Source organism: Somniosus microcephalus, chromosome 8 (assembly GCF_052327205.1).
Source record: "Somniosus microcephalus isolate GS21.2 chromosome 8, FLI_Smic_1.0, whole genome shotgun sequence".
Classification (NCBI taxonomy): domain Eukaryota; kingdom Metazoa; phylum Chordata; class Chondrichthyes; order Squaliformes; family Somniosidae; genus Somniosus; species Somniosus microcephalus.
Genome location: NC_140994.1, coordinates 28,295,582 through 28,322,981, shown reverse-complemented (window position 1 = coordinate 28,322,981; position 27,400 = coordinate 28,295,582). Strand labels below are relative to the sequence as shown.

The following is a 27,400-nucleotide window of genomic DNA, read 5'->3' as shown; positions in this document are numbered from 1 at the left end:
GTGGCGCATATGTTACTTACCACTTAGAGCCCCAGGTGGGCAGAGGAAACGCTTCAAGGACACCCTCAAAGCCTCCTTGAAAAAGTGTAACAGCCCCACCGACACCTGAGAATCCCTGGCCCAAGACCGCACAAAGTGGAGGAGAAGCATCCGGGAAGGCGCCGAACACCAAGTCTCTCCGCCGGGAGCAAGCGAAAGCCAAGCGCAGGCAACGCAAGGAGCGCACGTCAACCCAAGCACCCCACCCACCCGCCCCTTCAACCACTGTCTGCCCCACCTGTGACAGAGACTGTAGGTCCCGCACTGGACTCATCAGTCACCTGAGAACTCATTTTTAATGTGGAAGCAAGTCATCCTCGGTTCCCGAGGGACTGCCTAAGAAGAAGAAGGAGAACTTACCACTTAGCAGCCCAAGCCTGGATGTTGTCCAGGTCTGGCTGCATACGGGCATATAGTAAGGTTCTTTAGATGACAAACTAGCTACTCGAAAATTCAGACTCTCGACTGCTGCAATTGACATCAATGTTTTGTCTCAAATGATAAATTTGGCTAATATGGATTCGATTGACTGAATTTGCAAATATATTCAGGTTTAAAGTCTGTATGTTAACACAACAGCTTCTAAGTGCATAAAATTCTAAAAACTAAAGCACTATTTTCAGGGTGGGATAATAACCCTGTACCTTTTCATAATTTTCCTTGATAACATTTGAATTAATTCCAAATAATTATATTGTGAAGACATGTTAATAGGTTGTGATATATTATTACAATCAAAGAGCGGAGTTAACTCCTTGTGAAAGAGTGCAGCTAATACCATCAAATCTAGCTTCTGGAAGGTATGATTTCTACAATATCTGAAAAATAAGCTCAGAAATGGCATATATTAATGAAATTTGCCCTTTCAATTGCTTCAATCCATTTACTGATGAGTAAGCTAGAGTGCATTCATGTGCAATCAACAGAACATACTAGAGATAAAAATCACTTATAAAATATTGCATCTCTGATGAAGCAGACTATGTAAAATAACAGACTTTTTAAAAAATTCATCAGTGACTGGGAGCAGAAGTCATCATTAATAAGTCATAGTTACAAACTCTTGTTTACAGTCCACGCAGTAAAAATCAATGTTCCTCATGCAGCAATTTATATTCAATTTTCTGAACAAATCATTTTTTTTTAAACTAATCAAAATTCTGGGCATTGCATTTATACGGCGAGTTTGAAGTGTTAGTAAATTGTGCCGGTGTCAATCATTTTCATTACATAACTTTTAGGATCATTTACACTGCAAAAATGAATAAAGTTGGCCAAGTCCTATTATGTCCACCAGGTCTGTTCTTTCTAAATGGGTAATTTTTGGTGACTTTCTGCGTTCATTAAAGTGAGGGATGCTTGGAAATGAAATGCTGTTTTACATTTACACCTAGTCTCTGAACCAAGTACTCCCAGAAAGGCGAAGTAAAGCCAGATTTAAAGCAACACTCTTCGTGTATTTGATTTTTTTGTTCTGCATGCATGTCACTATGATTGCAAACATGGCACTAAAATGAAGTATGGATTGCCAGCACATACCATTGTTAACCGTTATTGACGAGAGCAACCAGAATGATCGAGGAGATGGAGGGATTAGATTATGAGGTGTGATGATGTGAATTGGGCATGCTCTCACGGGAAAAGAGAAGGTTGAAAGCTGATACAATTGCTGTTTTTAGGAATCTAAAGGGACTAGATAATGTAGACCATGACAAATTGTTTCACATTGTCTAGAACCAGAAGAACTAGTAGAACTAGAGGACATGGCCTGCAATTGAGGGGGTGGCTGCCTAGAGGAGGGCAGTAAATTTAAAACCAATCTGTGGAAACATTATTTCAGTGAGTGACTGGTAAATCTATGGAACATACTCCCTAGGGAACAGTATTGATTAGTTCAAATGCAAGTTAGATTTCTTTCAGACAATAATATTTTGGGATACAGTATATGAACAATTTGAGTCATGTCATACGATAAGTGTAGCATGCTTGGGAGGAACAGGTAACTTTGGACCTATGGGGGGTGATTTTTGCCAATGGGGGCATGTTGGAGGCGGAACTGCTGCTTGTCGGGTCGTTGTCCCGCCTCCATCGACTTGTGGCCAACCCAGCGGGCTTAGCAGGCCAATTAAGGGGAAGCTGGTTACAGAGAACATCAGCGTATGACGTTTCATCTGTCAAAAATTTTTGACAGATGAATTGTCATCGTTTGACAGCTCTGTGAAGCCGTCAAACACTGACATTCTCTGTTGTTTGATGAGTCCTTGTATTCAAGACTCACCAAACCTCTTTCTTTAGCAGAAATTAGATGGTTGCGTCATCTCTGCCGGTGAGATTCTCCGCATCCCCAACTGTTGAAGCCTGCAGGAAGAACAAAGGTAAGTAAACATTTTCTATTACTTTTCACTCACCTCACATACTTACGTCTCCACACTTGCACCCATAACTTACCTTCACAGCACACTTTTACACCCCTCCGACCCCTGCAGACCCACTGCTTGCCTCGGTGACCCTGGCGGGGTTTCCCGATGTCGGGAAGCCCGCACCTCTGTTGGAAAAATGGGGATAATCTTCTTAACTGTCTGTTAACAGGCAGTTAAGTGGCTGTAATCCCCTTCCCGCCTCAAGGAGACGGGACCCAGCGTGGGTCGGCTACCTGCCTCCTGGGAAGATGGCATGGAGGCGGGTTGGGGGCGGGATGGACACCCGCCCCCAGATTCTGCCATTTTCCTGGCAGTCCCGCCTCCCCAGGGCTGGCAAGATCGCGCCCATGGTTCCCAAAGCTGTCCACCAAGTGGAACAGAGTGACTGAAGACTTGGAGAAATTTGAGCTGATTAGAGAGAGCCAACATGAATTTGTAACGGGTAGGTCATGTCTAACGAACCTAACTGAATTTTGAGGAAGTAACTAAAGTAGTAGAAAGGGAAATGTCTATGAATGTAGTTTATATGGACTTCCAGAAGGCATTCAATAAAATTCCACTCAAGACTGTTAGCTCATGGAATTGAAGGCAAATTATTGATCTGATTACGATATTGGTTAGGCGGTAGAAGACAGGTTGTAGGGATGATGGGTATGTACTCACATTGGGAGGAAGTGACTAGTGGTGTCCCACAAGCATCTGTGCTGGAGCCTCAAATATTCACTATATTTATTAATGACTTCCATAAAGCAATAGAGAGCCATATATCCAAGTTTGCCGATGACAGAAAGATTGGTGGCATAGTAAGTAGTGTAGACGGGAGCATAAAATTATAAAGAGACATTGATGGATTAAGTGAGTGAGTAAACCTGTGGCATATGGATTTCAATGCAGGTAACTGTGAGGGCATCCATCTTGGATCCGAGTATTTTTCTAAATGGTGAAAAGCTAGAAATAGTGGAGGTCCAAAGATCATTAAAAGGTACAAAAAAAGTCAAAAAGGCTAATAGGATGTTAGCCTTTATAAATAGAGGGCTAGAATATAAATGGGAGGAAGTTTTGCTACAGCTATACAAAGCCTTGGTTATACTACATCTGGAATACTGTGTACAGTTCTGGGCACCGCACCTTAGAAAAGATATATTGGCCTTGGAAAGAGTGCAGCGCAGATTCAGGGAGATGAGGCTCAGTCTTCAGGGAGAAGCAACGCCACCTGACACCTGTAATAAAACACATTATGCAACAACGCACATCACAGACCGACATGAACTCTCCCTCCCTCGAGTTTGTGTCTCTCTCTCCCTCCCTCCAGTGTGTGTTGCTCTCTTGCTCCTCAGTTTCGGTTTCTCTCGAGCCTCCCTCCCCCCCTCCCCCAGTTTGTGTTTCTCTCTCTCTCTCTCTTTGCGTATACAAGGACCGTTTCTCCCGAGTCACCAGCAGCAGTGCTCGGGATTCCAATCGCCCATTCCAGTAGGTTGGCAACCCTAGAGCTAGGCCAGTCAGGAGAGAAGTTAGGAAACACTTCTTCACATAAAGGGTGGTAGAAGTGTGGAACTCTTTGCCACAAGACGCAGTTCCAGATGCTAGTGCAATTAATAATTTTAAATCTTGAGATTGATAGATTTTTGCTAGCCAAGTGTATTAAAGGATATGGAGCCAAGGCAGGTGGATGGAGTTAGGATACAGATCAGCCATGATCTCACTGAATGGCGGAACAGGCTTGAGGGGCTGAATGGCCTACTCCTGTTCCTATGTTCCTATCATGCGACTACCAGGATGGTAGAAGACAAACTAGATGGACCTTGGTCTTTTTTCGTCCAGCAAATCCTATGTTCCAATGCAAGTTCCTAAATCCATCGTGGTTGGCTGGAGAGACAAAAGCCAGCAGCCTACAGCTCCCAGCACACACCTGTGCCTACAACTTGTAGGATTTTTTTCTGATTGACAACGATTGGCCATTTACTGAGTCTGAACTAAATTGCAGTTTATAATCCCTGACCCCACCAATGGAAAATTACTGAGAGTGAAATGGTCCTCCCTATTCCCCAGAAACCATTTTTAGTAGTTACCAGTATTTGCTGTTTTTGGATAAAACTTTAGAACAATGTACAGGATGAACTTTTTTCCTGGGGGAACTTTGAAAGCAGAGCGTGTATGCTATATATTGGCTGAAGTGATTAACTGTGGTCAGCAAGTACGGTAAAATTGCCAAACACAGATACAACCGAACAGAAAACCCAGTGAATGAGAATTGACTCAAAACCAGTCTTTCTATTTTGTAATGGTTACACGAGCTGCACCTCTTTTACTTATGTTTGTATGAACAATGGTTGTTGTAATTCAACAACTTTTGTAAGGGTTGTACTATTATTCTAGTTTGCGAAGCCTTTCACCTCTGGGATCTGCATTCAAATTCAACTCCGACCAATGAGGTGAAAGTCTCTTCTATCTGTTGGCGGTAAGGATCCTGTGTGAAATGAGCTGGCCTGTCTCAATTCAGTTCCCAGTGGGCATGGGCGTACAGCACAAAACTGCCCCTAACGTGTCACTAATCGGCAATCTCACTCAGAGAGGCTACAGGATGGCTGATGTGTTTAATGGAAAAATTGTCACACTGGTGCAGTAAGGGGTGGCCTTCCAAGATTAAGGCAGAGTACAGAAACTTCTAGCTGTGTTATACCGGGCATGGGAATGCGTTACGCTGACAATGGGTGCCTGAAATGTAAAGTGTTCCATTACTCAGCACTAATCTCCCTCACCTTGGTGAGAACAAACAAAAAGCACATTTTCATGGATATAAATGTTACATTTAAAATGTTTACCAAAAGGTATTGCTTGAAAATACTATTCATGATTTGGTAAAGGAAGAAAGATGTAATAAAGTAAAGATTAAGCTGAAGTTTTATTCATTTCTTGGCCTTCACTATAAAAAGCCATACCCTAAGCAGATGGACAAGAAAGGCAATACGCTTCTCCCTCCCATTACATGAACATTTATTTTTATTTCTCCTTTATCTACCTGCAGTTGGAAGGAAATGGCTATTTATGTATTTTGCAGGACCCATTCAAAAAACACATACTTCACCATCTCTGAGAAGATCTTTTACAAACAATTCATATACTCTCACTGGAGATATGCATCTCCCCTCAATACCTTCACTTGTAACAAATAAGCTCTGAATCACTGTGAAGAACATGATGGAGATCTGCTGGTGTTTTCAAAAGCTGCTTCCATCTCAAAATGGACAGTGTGAGCTTCAAGAAACAAGGTAAGTAAACCATTTTAAACTTTACAAAATTAGGGGGGGGAGAAAAGGGTTGGAATGAGGTAAAATAGGTTACATTAGTCAGAAATGGGTAATTAAAACATAATTATCTTCAGGATAGAGAGAAGAAAGAGACGACAGTAAAATGATAAAAGGGTTGTGCTGAGCACAAGCAAAGTATTTCATTCTTTTTATTCTTCTACTTAAAATAATGTTTTAGTAATTAATTACTGTTGCAATAAAGCTACTCTTGCTAGTTTAGTTGCTTTATTACAGTCATACAAGTCTTAAGCATCACAGTGCATGAGCTGAAAACTGGCCAGTCCATGAGACAGAAATTTCACTGGACCTGCCAACAGTCCAAAGGTGAAAATTTCAGGCAAAGAAACGATCATAGTTCAAATTTCATATATTATAGAAACAATAAAATAAAAATCTAGATGAGGCAACACCTTTTAAAATATAGTTGCATTATCTAATTTAAGTTATTTAGTACAATCCAAGTGCACTTAAAAATTAAAGACTTTATTTTAGGAAATTTGAAATTCACATTAAAATCAAATTGGAGTTAATTAAAGGGAACATCACATTTTCCAAGCTAATTCTGGGAACTGAATGATTAAATCAACTTAAAAAGCTCCTACTACACCAATATACATAGTTAACACTCAGTATAGGATTCCATTACTTCAAAGTGTTTCTGTTAGAAAAGGAGAACGTGTGTTTCGGGGGTATTGCAAATTTTATCAATATTTTTTTACATTGAGCATCTTGGGGGAAGGCTCAAGACCCAAAGTGCATGGCATCACCAAAGCTGATGAGGGTAAACGGAGAGAGCCAGTAAGTTGTGGTTAAGTAATACCTGGCTTGGTTCTTAGAAATCTGAAGATTGTAGGAGGGAGGAAAGTCTGAGAGAGATAAGGAGTTCTACAGTTTTGAGAGCCTGGAAAAGGAGTTAGTGCAAGATACTGCACGATATATAATGTACCTTTGAAGCAAATATTTCGGCACTTTCACGGCAACTTTTCTCAATGTTAAGGTGGCTTTGTATTGTACTGACTTCCTCAATCACCATTTGTGAAACTGTAAGAAAGAAACATTCACCTGTGATCATTTCACTTACAGAAAACATCCAAATTGCTGCAAGTTAAACAATTAACTTTAAAAAAAAAATATTTACATCACTCAATTCAAAGTATATTAAAAGAAAAGTTTCCACAGCAAAAGGTGACTAGAAAGCGTCTGTAACCTTGACATTTTCAGAGGTAATCATAAACTGCAGCAAACACAGGCCAACTGAATCCACTTAACTAATTAACAGATGCTGTCACAGAGAAAACATGAATCAACACTGTTATTACAAGTGGCACATTTGAGTGGCATCTAATTATGACTTGATGAGCTTGATACTTGCATTATAATCACTACCACCGCATCCCATCAGAGACTAAAAGCCTCTGATGGTGCTGACTTCCAATAACTCCCCCTAAACCTTCACAGTTTCTGGCAGTCTCTTTGGCAGGGCCCCCTTCTCAGTTAATGACATGTTAAGTATAATTACTGGTAGGCATTGTAAATAAACAGGATTGGAACCGAAATTGTACAAGTGCATAAGACAATCTGACACATTGAAAGTGGCAGGCTTAATTGAGAGTTTCTCTGACTGCTGGAGATCATTTAACAGCATTTCTCTTAGGACAGTGATTATAACTGTGGAGACGGGCAGCATAATGGTATCAGACAAATGTGAGCATTGCTGACAGTGTAGTGAATTAAATTGTATCTACTCTGTGAAACGCCTTGATGAAAAGTACAAATGCCTTGGTGGTCTTATCATTATAACACAATGGTCATGTTGTCATCAACCTTGCCACCGTCAATTGAAAAGAAATGATTGTGTTGAGGCTTTCTATTGCCGACTGTGAATAGAACCAATTTTCAGAGATCTATGAAATCATGTAATTGGCTATAGAATGCAGCTGCTTCACATACAAACTGACCTCAGTAAACAGGAGTTGCACACAATATTTGTTCATGCCTAAATACAAATCAAAACTGAACAGAACCCAAGATAATTTAGAAGTAGAAAATAGCTGGAACTCAGATCGCAGAGTTGGAATTTGACCAATGTCGATTTTTTTTTTTCATTTCCAGCTTAATTATTATAGACCAAGGTCACTTCTTAATGCTGAACTTCTGATTTCTGCTCTCATCAACTTTAAGCCATGCGCCTGCGTAACCCCGAGCAGAAGGCCGAACAAAATACTTTCAAGACCACATTCAACTCTACTTACGTTTGCATTGTTTTGGTTTCTCTTTGTGAATTGTTATATGAATGTTAAATGTATATATTTATTTGAAAAAGATGCAGTTCAGTAATATTCTTACCTATTGTATATCCTGAGTTTCTGCTAATGCCATTGACTCAGTAAGTACTTTGTGCTGATTGCATTGGTTATGTGAATTATATTCAAACTTTCCAATCTTCATTCTGGTAACACCCTAGTGACAAGCAAAATGTTCCCAAGTATCCAATCCCTCCTATTAAGGAAAGGCTAAACCCATGGAACATATAGAAAATATATAGCTGCCTAAAACAAAACAAAAGTGCTGCCAGCTCAAATGCATTTGCTTCAATCTCAAGTATAGTTAATTTACTGAAATTTTAAAAATAATTCTGCTAAATAATTAAATACATTCAAAACCAGAATCTTACTTCAAAGGACGAGTTACAAAGCAGACAATGAAGTATGCAAAATGCTTTGGTGAAAGGACTAATGATTCAGCAAATAAGGATATCAGGAAGGACGGAAACAAGCTACATTTGCTCAAAGTATCGTTTTATAAACTTAGAATATGACGCAGGTGCTTCTGTTTAAATGGGAACTTGAATTCTGAAGTACCACTAAATACTGGGATTTGTGAGTACTTCACAATTCTTTATTAATGATTTTAGAGGAACATGTTTTCCAAAAATCATTCCATTTCAAGGCCTCTTCTGTGACGCTCTCTGTGTAACCTCCATTTCAGTTAGAATAATAGAATTGTGCAGCATAGAGGGCGGCCATTCAGCCCACATGCTTCTGCTGGCTCTTTGAAAGAGCTAACCAATTAGTCTGACTCCCCTGCTCTTTCCCCATAGCTCTACAAATATCTCCTCTTCAAGTATTTATCCAATTTCCTTTTAAACGTTACTATTGAATCTGCTTCCACCGCCCTCTCGGGTAGAGTATTCCAGATCATGACAACTCGCCGCCCAAAAAAAATGTCTCCTAGCTTCCCTCTGGTTCTTTTCCCAATTATCTTAGATACTAAACAATGAAATGGCCAAGCCACAATGGTGCAATAGATAAACAGAAATCCCCTTAGACCATGCCTACTCATCATTGCTGGTAGTGTAATGTTGCTGTTTACAAATGGATAAATTTTTATTTTAGGCTAAGGGTTGCAGCTTTGGTAAACAAAAGAAAGGAAGTAACAGAAAGAAAGACTTGCATTTATATAGCGCCTTTCACGACCTTAGGACGTCCCAAATCGCTTTACAGCCAATGACATACTTTTGAAGTGTAGTCACTGTTGTAATGTAGGAAACACGGCAGCCAATTTGTGCACAAGTTCCCACAAACAGCAAATAACCTGTTTTTTTGCGATGTTGATTGAGGGATAAATATTGGCCAGGACTCCGGGGATAACACCTCTGCTCCTCTTCGAAATAGTGCCATGGGATCTTTTACGTCCACCTGAGAGAGCAGACGGGGCCTCGGTTTAACGTCTCATCCGAAAGACGGCACCTCCGACCGTTCAGCACTCCCTCAGCACTGCACTGGGAGTGTCAGCCGAGGTTTTTGTGCTCAAGCCTCTGGAGTGGAACTTGAACCCATAACCTTCTGTAGTGACTTGCCCTCCCATTTCCAATCTTTCAGAATTTCCTTGGCTGCTTTCGTGCTGTACCTGATTCCCCAAAGCTTATTGTAGCTATTCATCTAAACCAAAAAAGGTATATGTATTCCACTTAAAGATTTTCCCCCTTTTGCTCTTCCACTCAGCTTTTGGATTGTTTGTGTGCTTATTAGGATTTGGGTTAACAGTAGATTTAAAATCCTCGCCCTGGTCTTCAAATTCCTCCAAGCCTCACTTCACTCTGCATCCGTAACCTCCTCCACCCTTATATCTCCTCCTGCATCCTTCGGTCTTCTGACTTGGCGTTTTGTGAATTCCTCACACTGCTTCACCCACTACTGAAGGCAGAGCTTTCAAATGCCATGGCTTCTTTCTCCGAAACTCCCTCCCTAAATCCCTCTACCTCTTCACCTCTTTCTCCTTCAAAAACTTACTTAAAACCCTTCAATTAAGCTTCTGGTCTCACATCCTGATTTCTTTTTCCATGTTCCTCTACCATTCTCCATTTGTGAAGCACCTTGGGATTTTGTACATTTAAGGTGCCATATAAATGTTTTTCTGTTGCGAGGAATTGGAACATTTTCCACATTTTACATCTGACATTAGAATCAAAGAAACTTCAAATTAGATACAATTTGAATTAGACATAGGCCCAAAACTCTACCCCAGGGTATAGCCCCCGCTATAGTGCCACAACAATACATTTTTACCCCAGCCCTATCTCTGAAGGGTACTTTATTGAACTAGAGTGGCATCTCTATTTCCTCTTCCAATTTCAACAGAAAATGTCAAATTTGTGCCGCTACTTAAACAGAGAGCTGGGAGCTTGCGTGCATGCAGGTCTAGGAAATCTATATAAAAAAGCCCCAAGAGACACCATTTTACATTTTATATGGCTTGATCACATAATATTGTATAGCGCCAATTGGACTCGAGTTAGCGTACATCCAGAAGGTGTGCAGGATTAATCTTCCTACTATAACCTGCAGCATTCTGCTGGGACCTGAGGGTTCTCCTTGTGCAGATCGCCAGTGGTGTGAATCTTCATTTTGACTCCAACTTTCGTTTAAAACTTCAGCATTCAGAAGCATCTTTTCAGTATCCTCCTTCTACATATTTTACAATTTTTCCTTTCCCATTTTCCTTAACTTGTTTAAAATAGACCTGTGCTTACTTTTCAGAGTGATATACAACAAAATGAATCAGTATCTTCAGTGACATTTCACTGGTCTGTTATAACACTTTGAAGAGACATAAAACAGTCTGTAATAGGTGATTAATGCATGTGTAGTAGAATCAACTTTCTTTGAACTACTGATGATTGCAGAAAGGGGTAGGGGTGGGGAAAGTTATTGAAGTATGTAAATAACCAATTAACCTTGTTTTACAGACTACATTCGAGAAAGCTAATTATTTGAGAAAGCAGTTAGCAAATCGGTGCTCTTGACCTTTACCTATTGTTCCCTCTTCCCTCCTTGGTTCCGGTTAATTCTATAAATGGGCTCGATCCCTGCTCTGTACCAGTTCTAATAATAAAATGAAATTTCAGCAGAGAAGGTCATTTGGCCCATTGTCGAAGGCTCACAAGTTGAGACATTAGCTTGTCTCGTCACGCCAGTTACTGACAGACCTGGTTTGCGTTTCCTGCATTTTCTGTTTTGAATTTCAGATTTCCTGCTGTAGTTCTACACATTCCTACATTAGATCTGATAGAGGCTGTGAATTCTAGAATGCTATCATTTTGTAGCTACTGTAGCACTCAAAGAGATAATATCAATATATTAAACATATTGGCTCACCTCTATGAAACTCCTTCACTTGCTGAATAGCATTATTTTTTTCTTCAATCAATCTTGCATTCTGTTCATAAAAAGGAAAAGAAAGCAAAATGAATAGTTTTATTCGGAAAAGTGTGCACCAAATCCAATTCATCAAACATGTGCCTCAGTTTCTGTTAACTATTTTGGATGCAGTGACACTGTCATGCATTGAAGCAGAACAGTTTCTGGTGCACGTTTTTTTTTTATTCGTTCCTGGGATGTGAGCGTCGCTGGCAAGGCCAGCATTTATTAGCCATCCATAATTGACCTCGAGAAGGTGGTGGTGAGCCGTCTTCTTGAACCGCTGCAGTCCGTGTAGTGAAGGTACTCCCACAGTGCTGTTAGGGAGGGAGTTCCAGGATTTGACCCAGTGACGATGAAGGATCGGCGATATACTTCTAAGTCAGGGTGGTGTATGATTTGGAGGGAAACTTGGAGGTGGTGGTGTTCCCATCCACCTGCTGCCCTTGACCTTCTAGGTGGTAGGGGTCATGGTTTTGGGAGATGCTGTTGAAGAAGCCTTGGCGAGTTGCTGCAGTGCATCTTGTAGATGGTACACACTGCAGACATGGTGCGCCAGTGGTGGAGGGAGTGAATGTTTAAGGTGATGGATGGGGTGCCAATCAAGTGGGCTGCTTTGTCCTGGATGGTGTCGAGTTTCTTCAGTGTTGTTGGAGCTGCACTCATCCAGGCAAATGCAGAGTATTCCGTCACACTCCTGACTTGTGCCTTGTAGATGGTGGAAAGGCTTTGGGGAGTCAGGAGGTGAGACACTCGCTGCAGAATACTCAGCCTCTGACCTGCTCTTGTAGCCACAGTATTTATGTGGCTGGTCCAGTTAAGTTTCTGGTCAATGGTGACCCTCAGATGTTGATGGTGGGGGAGTCGGTGATGGTAATGCCGTTGAATGTCAAGGAGCGGTGGTTAGACTCTTGCTTGTTGGAGATAGTCATTGCCTTGCACATGTGTGGTGCAAATGTTACTTGCCACTCATCAGCCCAAGCCTGAATGTCATCCAGGTCTTGCTGCATGCGGGCATGGATTGCTTCATTATCTGAGGTGTTGCGAATGGAACTGAACACTATGCAATCATCAGCGAACATGCCCACTTCTGACATTATGATGGAGGAAAGGTCATTGATGAAGCAGCTGAAGATGGTTGAGCCTAGGACACTGCCCTGAGGAACTCCTGCAGCGATGTCCTGGGGCTGAGATGATTGACCTCCAATAACCACAACCATCTTCCTTTGTGCTAGGTATGATTCCAGCCAGTGGAAAGTTTACCCCCTGATTCCCATTGAATTTAATTTTACTGGGGCTTCTTGATGCCACACTTGATCAAATGCTGCCTTGATGTCAAGGGCAGTCACTCTCACCTCACTTCTTGAATTCAGCTCCTTTGTCCATGTTTGACCAAGGCTGTAATGAGGTCTGGAGCCAAGTGGTCCTGGCAGAACCCAGCTGAGCATCAGTGAGTAAGTGTCACGATAGCACTGTCGACAACACCTTCCACATTTTGCTAATGATTGAGAGTAGGCTGATGGGGCAGTAGTTGCCCGGATTGGATTTGTCCTGCTTTTTGTTGACGGGACATAACTGGGCAGTTTTCCACATTGTCGGATAGATGCCAGTGTTGTAGCTGTACTGGAACAGCTTGGCTAGAGCCGCGGCTAGTTCTGGAGCACAAGTCTTCAGCACGACAGCCGCGATGTTATCAGAGCCAATAGCCTTTGCTGCATCCAGTGTGCTCAGCTGTTTATTGATATCAAGTAGAGTGAATCGAATTGGCTGAAGACTGACATCTGTGATGTTGGGGACCACAAGAGGAGGCCAAGATGGATCATCCACTCTGCGCTTCTGGCTGAAGATGGTTGCAAATGCTTCAGCCTTATTTATACTGTTTAAATATTCTGAGAATGGAGCACCTTAGTCACTAAGTTAGTACGAGGTCAATATAACTCAGATATACCAACTGTATATTATAATGTGCAGACACCAGTCTCAGATGAGTGTCTATAACAACACCCCAATATATTGGAGAATCTCAACAGCTAAATTAAAATATTGTCTAAAATCAGGCTATTTTCAACTGGATTTGGTGAATACTGAAATTTACTAATGCTGTAGTTTTCTCCAATAAAGAATTAGAAAGTTAACGTCTTAAGAAACTAGATGTTGCAGTTGGACAGCACAATATCCATTCATTCACTGCCCTCCTATCCTCCCTTAATCTCTCCCTCCTTATAAACCCGCCGACCCATATTCACAGCCACCCCCCTCGACCTCGCCATCTTATGTGACCACCTCCGCTCCCATAAGTCCAAGGGAAGCAGACTTGAACGTTCATGGTGGACAACTGGTTTAGTCATTCATCGCTAGATCGGGCTGGACCACATAAAGCACTGTCAGGTCCTGCTCTCCTCGGCCAAAACTGCTCACTATTCCAGGATCAGCCTGGAATGCAAAGATAACCCCCAGCTTCTCTTCTCCACTACAAACCATCTTCTTAAACAAACACCTCTCCCCTGCTCCCTGCTCCCTGGCCTCCAACAAGTGCGAGGAGCTCGTGGACTTCTTTGTCACTATGATTGAGACCGACCATTCAGCTGCCTCTGCCACTTCCCTCCTTTCCCCATGGTCACCCGGCCAAAATTCCCCAAAGGTTCCCCCCTGCCCCAGCCCTGAACTCACAGCTTTCTCTAGTTTCTCTCCCATCTCCCCTCATGCCCTCTCCGAGCTCATCTTGTCCAGCAGACCCACCTCCTGCTCCCTCGACCCTGTTTCCACTAAACTGCTGGCCACCCAACTTCATATAACTTGTTATTTATTTTAAAAACAAACCAACAAAATTCTCATTTACATAACGTCCCACTTCCCTTCCTGGCACCCATGTTAGCTGATATTGTTAACGGTTCCCTCGTCCTCGCCTCAGGTACTGTCCCCCTCCCCATCAAACCTGCCATCACCCTCCTCAAAAAAAAAACACCCTCGACCCCTCTGTCCTTGAAAACTACCGCTCCATATCCAATCTTCCTTTCCTCTCAAATCCTTGAATGTGTTGTCACCACCCGAATCCGTGCCCATCTTTCCTGCAACTCCATGTTTGAACCCCTCCAATCAGGTTTCCGCCCCATCACATTACTGAAACGACCCTTATCAAAATCACAAGTTACATCCTATGTGACTGTGACCACGGTAAACTATCCCTCTTCATCATTCTCGACCTGTCTGCAGCTTTTGACATGGTTGACCACACCATTCTCCCCCAATGTTTCTCCTTCGTTGTCCAGCTGGGTGGGTCTGCCCTCATCTGGTTCTATTCCTATCTCTACAGTCGTAGCCAGAGAATCTCCTGCAATGGCTTCACTTTCCACTCGTCACTGTTACCTCTGGAGTCCCCCAAGGATCTATCCTTGGCCCCCTCCTACTTCCAATCTACATGCTGCCCCTTGGCAAAATCATCCAAAAACACGACATCAGGTTCCACATATACACTGACGACACCCAGCTCTACCTCACCACCGCCTCCCTCAACCCCTTCACTGCCTCTGATTTGTCACGCTGCTTGTCTGACATCCAATATTGGATGAGCAGAAATTCCCTCCAATTAAATATTGGGAAGACTGAAGCTTTGGTCTTTGGTCCCTACTACAAACTCCATTCCCTAGCCACCGACTGAGGCTGTACCGGACTGTTCGCAACCTTGCCGTCCTATTTGACCCCGAGCTGAGCTTCCAAGCCCATAGCCTCGCCATCACCGAGACCACCTGCTTCCAGCTCCGTAACATTGCCTGTCTCCGCCCCTGCCTCAACACATCTGCTGTTGAAACCCTCATCCATGCCTTTGTTAACTCTAGACTCGACTATTCCAATGCACTCCTCGCTGGCCTCCAGCCTTGCAGCCTCCGTAAACTTGAGCTCATCCAAAACTCTGCTGCCTGTGTCCTAACTCGCACCAAGTCCCATTCACCCATCACTCCTGTGCTCAATAACCTACATTGGCTCCCAGTCCAGCAACGCCTCAATTTTAAAATTCTCATCCTTGTTTTCAATTCCCTCCTTGGCCTCCTCGCTCACAATCTCGAACCTCCTCCAGCCCTCCAGCCCTCCAACCCTCTGAGATCTCTGCGCTCTTCCAATTCTGGCCTCTTGTGTATCCCCTATTTTCTTTGCTCCACCATTGGCGGCCGTGCCTTCAGCTGCCTAGGCCTTAAGCTCTGGAATTCCCTCCCTAAACCTCTTCCCCTCTCTACCTCTCCCTCCTCCTTTACGATGCTCCTTAAAACCTCGCTCTTTAGCCATCTGTACCTATATCTCTTTATGTGGTTTGGTATCAAATGAAGCGCCTTAGGGTGTTTTACTATGTTAAAAGTGCTATATAAATGTTGTTATGTATGGGACCTGGTTCCTCTTTCCAGCTCCCAATGGGCTCAAAGCATAAAAGTACACCTAATTTGGAAATATTATTCAGAGAAGGCACTGCTGTGAGAAATCCAAATGTGCATATGAAAAAGCTGGCTCATACAACTTTCTGCTATTATATTGTTGGATTTGGGATCAATGTCAGTTTACTGAGCAGTTCTGTTATATTTTACACATCGTACACTGTGATCTAGCATTTTTTCACCTATGGGTGTCCTGATTTATTTTATAGAGGGCATCAATGGGACACAGCGCACATGGTGTTGCCAACACAGTCAAAACCTATGATCACTGGAACGCTTGAATGTAATTATGATTCTGTCCGACCCAAAAGTGTTTTAGGTTTACTCAGCCCACTCACTAGTTCTGGCACGTGGATCTGACCCTATGATTGGACACCCTTGCTGTGCCTGATTTGAGCGTGCTTGATGTTGACACTGAGCTGAGCACCTGAAATAGGAAACGGTTTAATTGCCCAGTCTGTTGTAAAGCCAAGTTTAAAACAAATCGATTGGAAAGCCTGGAGATATCTTAAATTTTGAATATTTTAATGTTACGAGTGTACAGATACTGCAATCACTCTCCTAACAATAAATTTTATTGGCTGGCAAACAGAGCTCTGCACAAGTGTGCTTGTAACCATGCCACTGGACAAAGTGTAACATACAAAAGGCAGTAAAACACAGGGCTGCCAACTGTGCATTGCACTATACAAGTACCATTTTGAGACCAGTATCTGCACAACACCATCCCCAACTGAATTTAAAATTTAAAGAGAAAGGGAACAATCTATATCAACACATCACTAAAATTTGAGCTATTTTATCAGGGTTGTATTAGAATGTTTAAATGCTCTATTTTGCAGCAAGGTCTTTGAATTGACGAGATCCCACCTGCTTCTGTAAGCAGCAGTAGTGTTTGTCTTGCGGGGCCCCGTGCAATATTTGGTTTGGGGGCCCCTACATTTGACTAGACAATGATACCAAATACAAACTACTTAATCTGGTGTCAAATCCGCACACCTACGATCGTGAATAGTCATGTTTGCAATAGGGAATATAAAAATAGTTGACAAAGTGATCAGGAATCAGCAATTACCACTGCGTAGGTGACCTTTCACTGGAGCCACTCAGGGGGCCCCCGACTAGCTCGGGACCCTGTGCAATTACACAGGTCGCACAGTCCTAACACTGCCCCTGTCTGTAAAAGCTACTAAAAAATGACAACACTATTTTTTAAAGACTATCTTTCTTAGAAATGATGGTGTTGGGAGAGAACACGTTAACAGCAATGGGGACAGATGATGCGCGTGCAGACAATTTTTGGAAAGGTTGGCAGATAATTTGCCAAATAGGGAGAAACCATATTCTTAAGAAGTAGTACAAAATGTACAGCTTCAATACTGGTCTCAATCATCACTTAAGGAAGAGAAATCCTACACATAAAGGACATTTATCTGCAAGGAACCATAGGAACGGAATTTCCTGCTCAACAACTTATGTTATTGTGAATTCAAAATTATATTTCAGAAACATAATGTTTAGATTCATTACAATTAACTGAGAAGACAATAACAATGCTACACATAATTATGGGGAGGTCAGTTTTATTTTGAATACTTTAGTTACCACATAAACTTGACATAGAATGCAAATTTAATTCTAAACAAAATTTACTTTTAGTCTGGACAAAGACCAATGCACAATTTACTTTAACAATTGGTTCATTTCATGCGCTGCTTAGTGACGCTTTTGGTTAAAATGATCTGATTTTCAGTTAATTTTTAGTTTCAGTATTCATTTACCAAAGGGAACATATATTACCACAATATTACATATTTACATTAAACAATTCAGGAAGATAGAATATATTTTATGCAACACATGTCAGAAAAGCCCATTGCAAATTATCTACATGATCCCTGCCCGAGATTCATAATACTATGATGCATGATCACATTCGTTAATTATATCTTAACCCAATTACAATGGATTTCCATCAAAATCACAACCTATTCACACAGGCACTGTTTGAGTGGTTATTCCATTAACTTAGAATCCACTGGATAATCAATCATTTTCAATTAAATAATTAAACTGTGTAACACATTCAACACATTAATGTATTAATAGGACAATAAATGAACAGTAATTCACAGAATTAACAGAAGTTAATGAAAAAAATTGCATTATTGCAACAACGTCACCAATGATCTGTAGCGCACGGTCTGAATAACCAAAAACAGCTCCTTACCTCAGCTCTATTGTCCATCTTAAATGATAATAAAACAATCATATAACTTGAAATTTATTTTAAAAACAAACCAACAAAATTTGCATTGACGTAACATCCCACAGGGGAAAATTTCCTGTTTGCTTTTTGTAGCAAAATTCTAAACGTTTGTATAACAAAACGTAATTATGCTACAATACCTAATCTTACAGCAGACCATTTTGAGCTGCAACGTTTCTATAAATGCCATTGAAATTTATAATTAAGAAGGAGCTGAACAGGCCGGTTGTAATTAGTAATTAACTAGTCAATCTCCATGGTGTTTCACACAAGGAGTTGAGAGCAAGTGAAGTATTCTGGTGAAGCAGCACTAGAAGGAAGATAACTGGACGCAGATGGGAAGGGAGAAAAGGGGGGGGGAAGGAAGGAGAATGGAAGGGAGTGGCGAGTGGAGAAGAGAAAGGAGAGAAAGGAGGGGGGTGATGGGAGAGAAGGGGATGAGGAGAATGGGGAGAAGAGGAAAGGGGCAGGAGTGGGGAAGGATAGGTAGGCAGAAATGGAGATTACATAGGATTACATAGGATGGGGAAAGAGAGAGAGAGAGAGAGAAAGAGAAGCATGACAGGAGGAGAGCGAGGAGTGAACAAGCAGAGAAAGGGAGAGGAAATTGAGGATGATGGAGGGAGGCGGACAGCGAGAGGGGGAAACATGAAGGGGAATCGGGTGGAGGGAGAAGAGGAGGAGGGTGAGGGAAGCATATGGAGGAAGGATGGAAGGGGAGAGTTAGGAGGCTGAGGAGAGGGAAGAGAAGAGAGAGTGACAACTGAGGAAGGAAAAGGTGATGGAGGATGTTTGGATAATTAGCGGTGGGGGCAGAACAGACTTTGAGGGCCCGTTTTGATGCCCTGTGGAGGAGGATTGGGCAGTTGGCCAGTAAAAATATACTTGACCAGCGGAGAGAGGAGGTTGCATTGGCTTATTCCCCTGTTTAGTGAATGATGACAAGGGCTGAAATGTCTCTCATGAAAGGGTTTGGGGGTGGCGGGGGGGGGGATAGAAGAGGCATAAAAGCTTGTCAGTATGGAGGTAGCAAGACTGATCATCTGGTCAATGCAGGGGGTGGTGGGAGCAAAATGCTAGTAGTGTGGGAGGTGGAGACCCAAAATGACTCAGTGGGGTGGAGCAAATAATTGGAGGAAATGGATATCATTTTGTAGGAGAAGCTATAAATAGGCTACTTATTTTTTGCAAGCTATATTATTTCACTCTTTACAAAAAAATTACAATGCATCCGTCATATCCACAGAAGGGTCTATGTAGTAGATACTATACAGGTGTGTAATTTCTAGGATCCACAAATCAATTATAGAGTTTTATCCCATAGAGTATAGTTATTTAGTTTAGAACTATTGGAAAAATACTAACCTCCTCTCTTATCTTCTCATTTTCTTTTATAAGTTCTTCATATTCATCAATTGCTACAACAGAAGAAAAAGACATTTTCACATAAGAATTGAGTCAATGCAGTTTTCAATTATTACTACAGTAGCTCACAATATAGTGCTACCACTGCCTAGTCATAGATCTCAAAATGCTGGAAAGATGTGGAAAGGTCATGTCCAGTAGGGGATAAAAAGTGCATACAAAGAATTAAAGGTCAGGTTAGAAAACATTATAGATAGGGTGAACAGAATGTGGAATTGTCTGCCACAAACCATAAAGTCTTTGAAAAAGGAATTATATAGTTGCTTGAAAGAGAAATATGCTAGCTGTCAGCATTTTACATTGATACTCAGCATTTGTATTCCTATGTCCACTTGTCTGTATAAAACAGCGTGGGATTTGAATTTCCTGTGCTGTGTGAACATTCCCCTGAAGTTGCCCCAGAATACTTTGACAAAGCCTTGTGCAAAAGTACTCATGTGTGGAACTTTTGCACAATCAGGTGACTCTCATGCTGGTTCCTGATCAGGCAGAATAATGACAGCTTAAAACTCTGCTCATGTATGTCTGCTCACAGAAGCTAGGTCAGCTCCTGTTTAGCTTCCGCAGTGCGGATTGATTTTCCTTGCAAACCAATATTATCCATTGATCTCTAGGTAGTGCTGCAGAATTTATTTCACATGCAGTTCTCAGTCAAAGAGGTTGTCTTTTCAGTCACTGGGTCTACTCTCTATCCTTTGCCTCTAAAGGATATGTCTTATTTTGCTGGGGCAGAATGGGATTGGATAAGTTGGTTTATATGGAGAAAAACACTGGTGCATTTTTGATGGGAGAAATCGCCTGTACTGTAAAATTCTATAAACTGTCAGTGCACCTTTCCTCTTCTAAGCTTGAACCCATGGGGGGTGATTTTTAACCCTCCTCGCTCAGCAGAAACCTGGCGGGTGGGCAGTTAAAATCGCCCTGGCTCTTACTTGTCCGAAAGCCGCCATGATCGCAATGTCTGCAATTTTAACCTGCTCTCCTGAGCAGGCAGCAAGGACACACACCCGGAGCCAACAGGGTCCTTCTTTACATATGTACGGTGGCCCGATGACATCATTGAGACCCGACTAATTTTAACTCAGGCCTGAGTGGGGCATTCACCTGGAGTTAAAAATCAGGGCCCATGTCTCCTGATTCTAGACTGTGACAATCCCAAATATAATATAAGGAAACAATCTATCATAAGGATCTTGAATAATATCACCCCATAAACTTCTCTTCTCTAGAGTAAATAATCCCAGACTTGTCAACCTCTCTTCAGACTGTTAAATCTCAACTCATAGCTCAGGTGCCTTAAGTTTGGTTTGGTTTGGTTACCCTTTCCTGCATCATCTGCAATACCTGGTTATCCTTGCTGTAGTCGTGATCAGAACTGTACAGATGTGGCCATATCAGTGACATGTACAGACTCATTATCATCCTGGGGTTAATGCTTTTTCCCTCGTGTTGTGTCCTATAGTTTGCAGTCATTTAGTTTATCTTGCCACTGTTTATTTCCTTTCTGTAGTCTTATTACCTTGCATATGTCCACATTAAATGCCATTTGCCATGCATGAATCCACCTTATCTCAAAGAAATCTCTTTCCATTTAGCTTGCCCGTTTCCCATTGTTTGACCCCCCCTCCTCCCCCATTAGGTATCATCTGCAAACTTAACTTTGTTTCTGTCCTGAGCAACAAGTCATTTATATTCACTATAAACAGCAATGACCAAGTGCTGATTCCTCTGGCACCTTGCTAATGGCCTTTTGCCATTTTGATACCGCTCTATTCACAACCATTGTTTGCTTTTTTCTGGTCTAGACAATTTTCAATCCATTTCAGAATCTCACCTCTTATTCCATTGCCATCCTACCATGTAAACTAATTGCTTGCAATGTATCAAAATCCTTGCTGAAATCTAAATACATCACATCCATGGAATTTGTGTTCTTAACAAGGTCTGTCATTTGCTTGATGACCTCCTCCCCATAAATCCATGCTTATCCCCACTTACCACACCTAGGTGTTTCACGATGCCTTCCATTGCTTCACCCACAACAGATGTTAGGCTCGCTAGCTTATAGTTCTCTATGTCAGCTGTGGCTCAGTGGGTAGCACACTCGCCTCTGAGTCAGAAGGTTGTGGGTTCAAGTCCCACTCCAAAGACTTGAGCACATAAAGCTAGGCTGACACTCTAGTGCAGTGCTGCACGGTCGGAGGTGCTGTCTTTTGGATGAGACGTTAAACCGAGGCCCCATCTGCTCTCTGTCAGGTGGATGTAAAAGATCCCACGGCACTATTTTGAAGAAGAGCAGGGGAGTTATCCCTGGTGGTGTCCTGGCCAATATTTATCCCTCAATCAACATAACAAAAACAGATTCTCTGATCATTATCACATTGCTGTTTGTGGGAGCTTGCTGTGCACAAATTGGCTGCCACATTTCCCACATTACAACAGTGACTACACTTCAAAAAGTTCTTCATTGGCTGTAAAGTGCTTTGAGATGTCCAGTGGTCATGAAAGGTGCTATATAAATGCAAGTCTTTCTTTCTTTCTTCTGGATTGTTCCTGTGCCCTTTTTTATGTTAGCTACTTTCCAATCCTCCATTACTACTCCTATTTCAGATGATTCCCCAAAGAGAGTGGCAAGAATGTGACCAATTTTGCTAGCCACTTAAGTACCCTTGTTCAAAGTCCATCTGAACCTTGTGCCTGGTCTTCTTTTCCTCAGCTTGTAAATGACTATCTTTCTAAAAGTGCTATTTCTTTCAGTGCTTCCTTTTTAACTCTCTTGACCAGTTTCTTAATCTTCTTTACCTTGTTTTTATATTAGTCTCAGTCCACCCTGCTACCCACAAGACCATCAACAATCCCCTAATCCCCATGTACCCTGCTACCCACAAGACCATCAACAATCCCCTAATCCCCATGTACCCTGCTACCCACAAGACCATCAACAATCCCCTAATCCCCATGTACCCTGCTACCCACAAGACCATCAACAATCCCCTAATCCCCATGTACCCTGCTACCCACAAGACCATCAACAATCCCATAATCCCCATGTACCCTGCTACCCACAAGACCATCAACAATCCCCTAATCCCCATGTACCCTGCTACCCACAAGACCATCAACAATCCCCTAATCCCCATGTACCCTGCTACCCACAAGACCATCAACAATCCCCTAATCCCCATGTACCCTGCTACCCACAAGACCATCAACAATCCCATAATCCCCATGTACACTGCTACCCACAAGACCATCAACAATCCCCTAATCCCCATGTACCCTGCTACCCACAAGACCATCAACAATCCCCTAATCCCCATGTACCCTGCTACCCACAAGACCATCAACAATCCCGTAATCCCCATGTACCCTGCTACCCACAAGACCATCAACAATCCCCTAATCCCCATGTACTCTGCTACCCACAAGACCATCAACAATCCCATAATCCCCATGTACCCTGCTACCCACAAGACCATCAACAATCCCGTAATCCCCATGTACCCTGCTACCCACAAGACCATCAACAATCCCATAATCCCCATGTACCCTGCTACCCACAAGACCATCAACAATCCCGTAATCCCCATGTACCCTGCTACCCACAAGACCATCAACAATCCCGTAATCCCCATGTACCCTGCTACCCACAAGACCATCAACAATCCCGTAATCCCCATGTACCCTGCTACCCACAAGACCATCAACAATCCCGTAATCCCCATGTACCCTGCTACCCACAAGACCATCAACAATCCCCTAATCCCCATGTACCCTGCTACCCACAAGACCATCAACAATCCCGTAATCCCCATGTACCCTGCTACCCACAAGACCATCAACAATCCCCTAATCCCCATGTACCCTGCTACCCACAAGACCATCAACAATCCCCTAATCCCCATGTACCCTGCTACCCACAAGACCATCAACAATCCCCTAATCCCCATGTACCCTGCTACCCACAAGACCATCAACAATCCCCTAATCCCCATGTACCCTGCTACCCACAAGACCATCAACAATCCCATAATCCCCATGTACCCTGCTACCCACAAGACCATCAACAATCCCCTAATCCCCATGTACCCTGCTACCCACAAGACCATCAACAATCCCATAATCCCCATGTACCCTGCTACCCACAAGACCATCAACAATCCCGTAATCCCCATGTACCCTGCTACCCACAAGACCATCAACAATCCCCTAATCCCCATGTACCCTGCTACCCACAAGACCATCAACAATCCCCTAATCCCCATGTACCCTGCTACCCACAAGACCATCAACAATCCCCTAATCTCCATGTACCCTGCTACCCACAAGACCATCAACAATCCCCTAATCCCCATGTACCCTGCTACCCACAAGACCATCAACAATCCCGTAATCCCCATGTACCCTGCTACCCACAAGACCATCAACAATCCCATAATCCCCATGTACCCTGCTACCCACAAGACCATCAACAATCCCCTAATCCCCATGTACTTCTCTTGTTGTCAATATTGATCTTTTCCTTCTGTTAACTTGTGACTGATCACCTCTTCCTTTAAATGATTATGTGGCTGATATCCAGGCTAGATAACTAGACCTAAAAATTACTACCATACAGAAAATATTCATTTAAGAATTAAGGAAACTATATTTCACAAATTCTGACAGTTATAACATATGGTAAATCTTTTATGTTGGTGCACAGTGACTTTCCCTGTACCCTGCTGCAAACTCAAAAGTCCATCCCTTACAGCATCAGTGAGACATTTCCATTTTCCACCTCACTATCTTTCTGGCATTTGAGAGAGCTGATGGAATTAGTGTCCAATCTCACACCTGGGGTTAAGACTACCAAAACTCACTTCATTTAAGACCCTTACAGATGAACTGCAGTGACCTTCACACCATCAGCTCAAGCTGGTGTCCTATCCAAGTCGCAGAGCTGAAATTTAACCTACTGCACCATCCAAATCTCCAAATTTGGAGAATTAAAAAATCAATTCTCCAATCTTGCCAGATCGCACCCATTTTACCGTTGGTAAAGCGTTACGTACAATAATAGGCCTGTTGCATCTGTCACTGTACCTCATTGAAATAGAATACAATGGCTGCACTGGAAATTAGGTCAGGCTGTAGTTTGTTGATCCCGGTAAATACTTAAGATGACTGCCTCACTACATAGCAGGAATGCTGCTCTATTTATATATGTCTTTTGAAACAATTAGTTTTGGCAAATTGCTTATACTAGGATTACGTAAGTAGTGATTCGATCACTTACAAATTAAGGATATCATTCATTACTGCCTATATAACATTTAATCTCTGCTAATAATTACCATTAAAGGTTGGATCTTGACACTGTCGATGAGTAATTGTCACTCAAATGTACAGAACTATGCAAGATCCATCTCTACTGCAAACACAATTTATAATGCAGCATGCACTCAATAATGAGGCTGAGGTCTGTAATGTAGTTTATTCAAAAACTATTGAAACCAGTATCCAAAGGTATCGTTCATATAAGAAAGAAAGACTTGGATTTACATAGCGCCTTTCACGATTACCGGATGTCTCAAAGCACTTTACAGCCAATGAAGTACTTTTGGAGTGCAGTCACTGTTGTAATGTGGGAAACGTGGCAGCCAATTTGTGCACAGCAGGCTCCCACAAACAGCAATGTGATAATGATCAGATAAACTGTTTTTGTTATGTTGGTTGAGGGATAAATATTGTCCAGGACACTGGGGAGAACTCCCCTGCTCTTCTTCAAAATAGTGCCATGGGATCTTTTACATCCACCTGAGAGAGAGCAGACGGGGCCCTCGGTTTAACATCTCATCCAAAAGACGGCACCTCCGATAGTGCAGCACTCCCTCAGCACTTGCACTGGGAGTGTCAGCCTAGCTTTATGTGCTAAAGTCCCTGGAGTGGGACATGAACCCACAACCTTCTGACTCAGAGGCAGGGTGCTACCCACTGAGCCACAGCTGTCACAAGTTTACATTAAGGCGCCCAAATAAATTAATTGCATTAAAAGCACAATTGTTTCACATATATGCCCTTAAACTGCCCGCATTATCTGAAAAGTACAGCTCAGTGCCAAAGGCTGTCCTTAGTGTGCCCACAAAAAAAATCACAAAGCACTCGTTTGACAAGACACTTATTAACTGACAGTTCATATTTTAAAATGTATCCCTGTCAAAGCTGCCTAGTTTGGAACTAAGTGGAGGGAACTAACTTTTTCATCCATTTGCCAAACATTTAAAATCGCTTCAGTGTTTTCATCTTTAACACACGCACCTTGATTCGACAAGTCTTTCAGGGTTTTCATGTGTTTTTCTTCCTCAGAAGTGGCCATTTTTGCTGGGAGCGGTCGAGCCAGCCTCTCCGTCCCGGAGTTCACCTGTTAACAGGAAGTCTGCAGGTCGCCCTCCCAACCGGCGCTGGCGCCGCTCCAGCTGTGCCTGGCGAGCCCGGCTTGAACTGCAACGAGGTAACTTTGAACACACCCTGAATACAAAGCCGCAAGGAATGGGGAACAAAGTACTGTTCTACCAAAAGGAACTAGGTCGCTCGAGGTGGTAATTATAATTCAGAACTATTGTGTTTCTGTTTCAAAAGTAAAGGTAGGACCTAAGGTTCTAAGGAAGCCAATTCTGACGAAGGATCATCGACTTGAAACGTTAACTGTTTCTCTCTCCGCAGATGCTGCCTGACCTGTTGAGTCTTTCCAGCAGTTTCTGTGCTTCTTTCGGATTTCCAGCCCCCGCAGTATTTTGCTTTTGCCCAAGGAAGTCTAACCGTTCACTTTTTCCTCCTTGGCTTGTGAAGACGTTCAGATTTTTAATGGGAAATTGCTTCTGATCACGATATTCCTGGGTGTGTCTATCTCCAATATTATGTAGTTGTGCACTCCGACAGGGAAAGGATGTTCTATAAAACATGTTCTATATACCTTTCAGCAACCAGTTAGCAAATTCCACATCTCATCAGAAACGATTATGCTCATTTCAAATTTGCCAACAACTCGGGAATCAAAGGACAGTCTTTCGAAAGTTGTTCCCACCTCCAGACTGGAACGCACAGATACAAATGTATACTTAAAATATGTTTTATGGTAAAAGGGGTGGGATACAATAGGGCAGGGGTGACCTACCTGAAGCCCCAGACGCAGGCAAGTGTTTATTTTTTTGTTTGTTAGATTGAATTTTCCAGCCCTGGAGTTTTGGAAATGCCTACTTCTAATGCTGTTAGTATGAGCAACTTCAGATGTATACAAATCAATGGAAACGTGGATTTAAGCTTCATATGTGGCCACTGACACGCCGTGGTATCTATCTATTGCAGCCCACAAAGGCAAAAGCTTGCGCGCCCCCCCTGCAATAAAGTTTTACTACATTTACAGTCGGAGACCAGTAGCGGCATTGCTAATACCCTGTTAACACTGCCTGGCTGAAACTCTGGTTCATCTAACCAGGAGAGAGCATTGTGCGTGCTCAGGTCAGTCCTGATTCTGGATTTCCATTACAATTGTTGGTGTGAAGTGAAAGCTACTAAAGTTGTAGTGTAAAACTTCATTTTATCATAAATACCAGCTGAGATAGCGAAAGGAAGTTTGAGTATCAGGTACCTTCAATAGATAGCCAATGTCGGTTTGTTGTCTGGGTCGCTCATCAGAGCTTTAGTTGCACCTAATTATTATTCAAAGGGATTCTTTTAAAATTGTGGTAGGGGCAAAGGCTCTAGATAATCTCGGATGGTTTCAGAACTAGTGTTGGACTTCGGTAGAGTAGGTGTAAAATTGGCTAGAGACTTG

General features: G+C 42.4%; 1 protein-coding gene across 2 annotated transcripts in view; it reads right to left on the bottom strand.

The window, feature by feature from the left end:
* The window catches only part of shtn1 (shootin 1), a 132,831-nt gene extending 105,721 nt beyond the window's left edge, over positions 1–27,110 (bottom strand). The window contains exons 1-4 of one of the 2 annotated variants that reach the window (XM_085994410.1): positions 25,885–27,110; positions 19,525–19,577; positions 11,425–11,485; positions 6,714–6,808 (exon numbers count right to left, since the gene is read on the bottom strand). In XM_085994410.1, coding sequence (XP_085850536.1) covers positions 6,714–6,808; positions 11,425–11,485; positions 19,525–19,577; positions 25,885–25,942 — 267 coding nt within the window. In that variant the 5' untranslated portion in view covers positions 25,943–27,110. The remainder of the gene's footprint in view (positions 1–6,713; positions 6,809–11,424; positions 11,486–19,524; positions 19,578–25,884) is intronic. The other variant, XM_085994409.1, reaches the window with a different exon arrangement.
* Between the last annotated feature and the right edge of the window lie 290 nt (positions 27,111–27,400).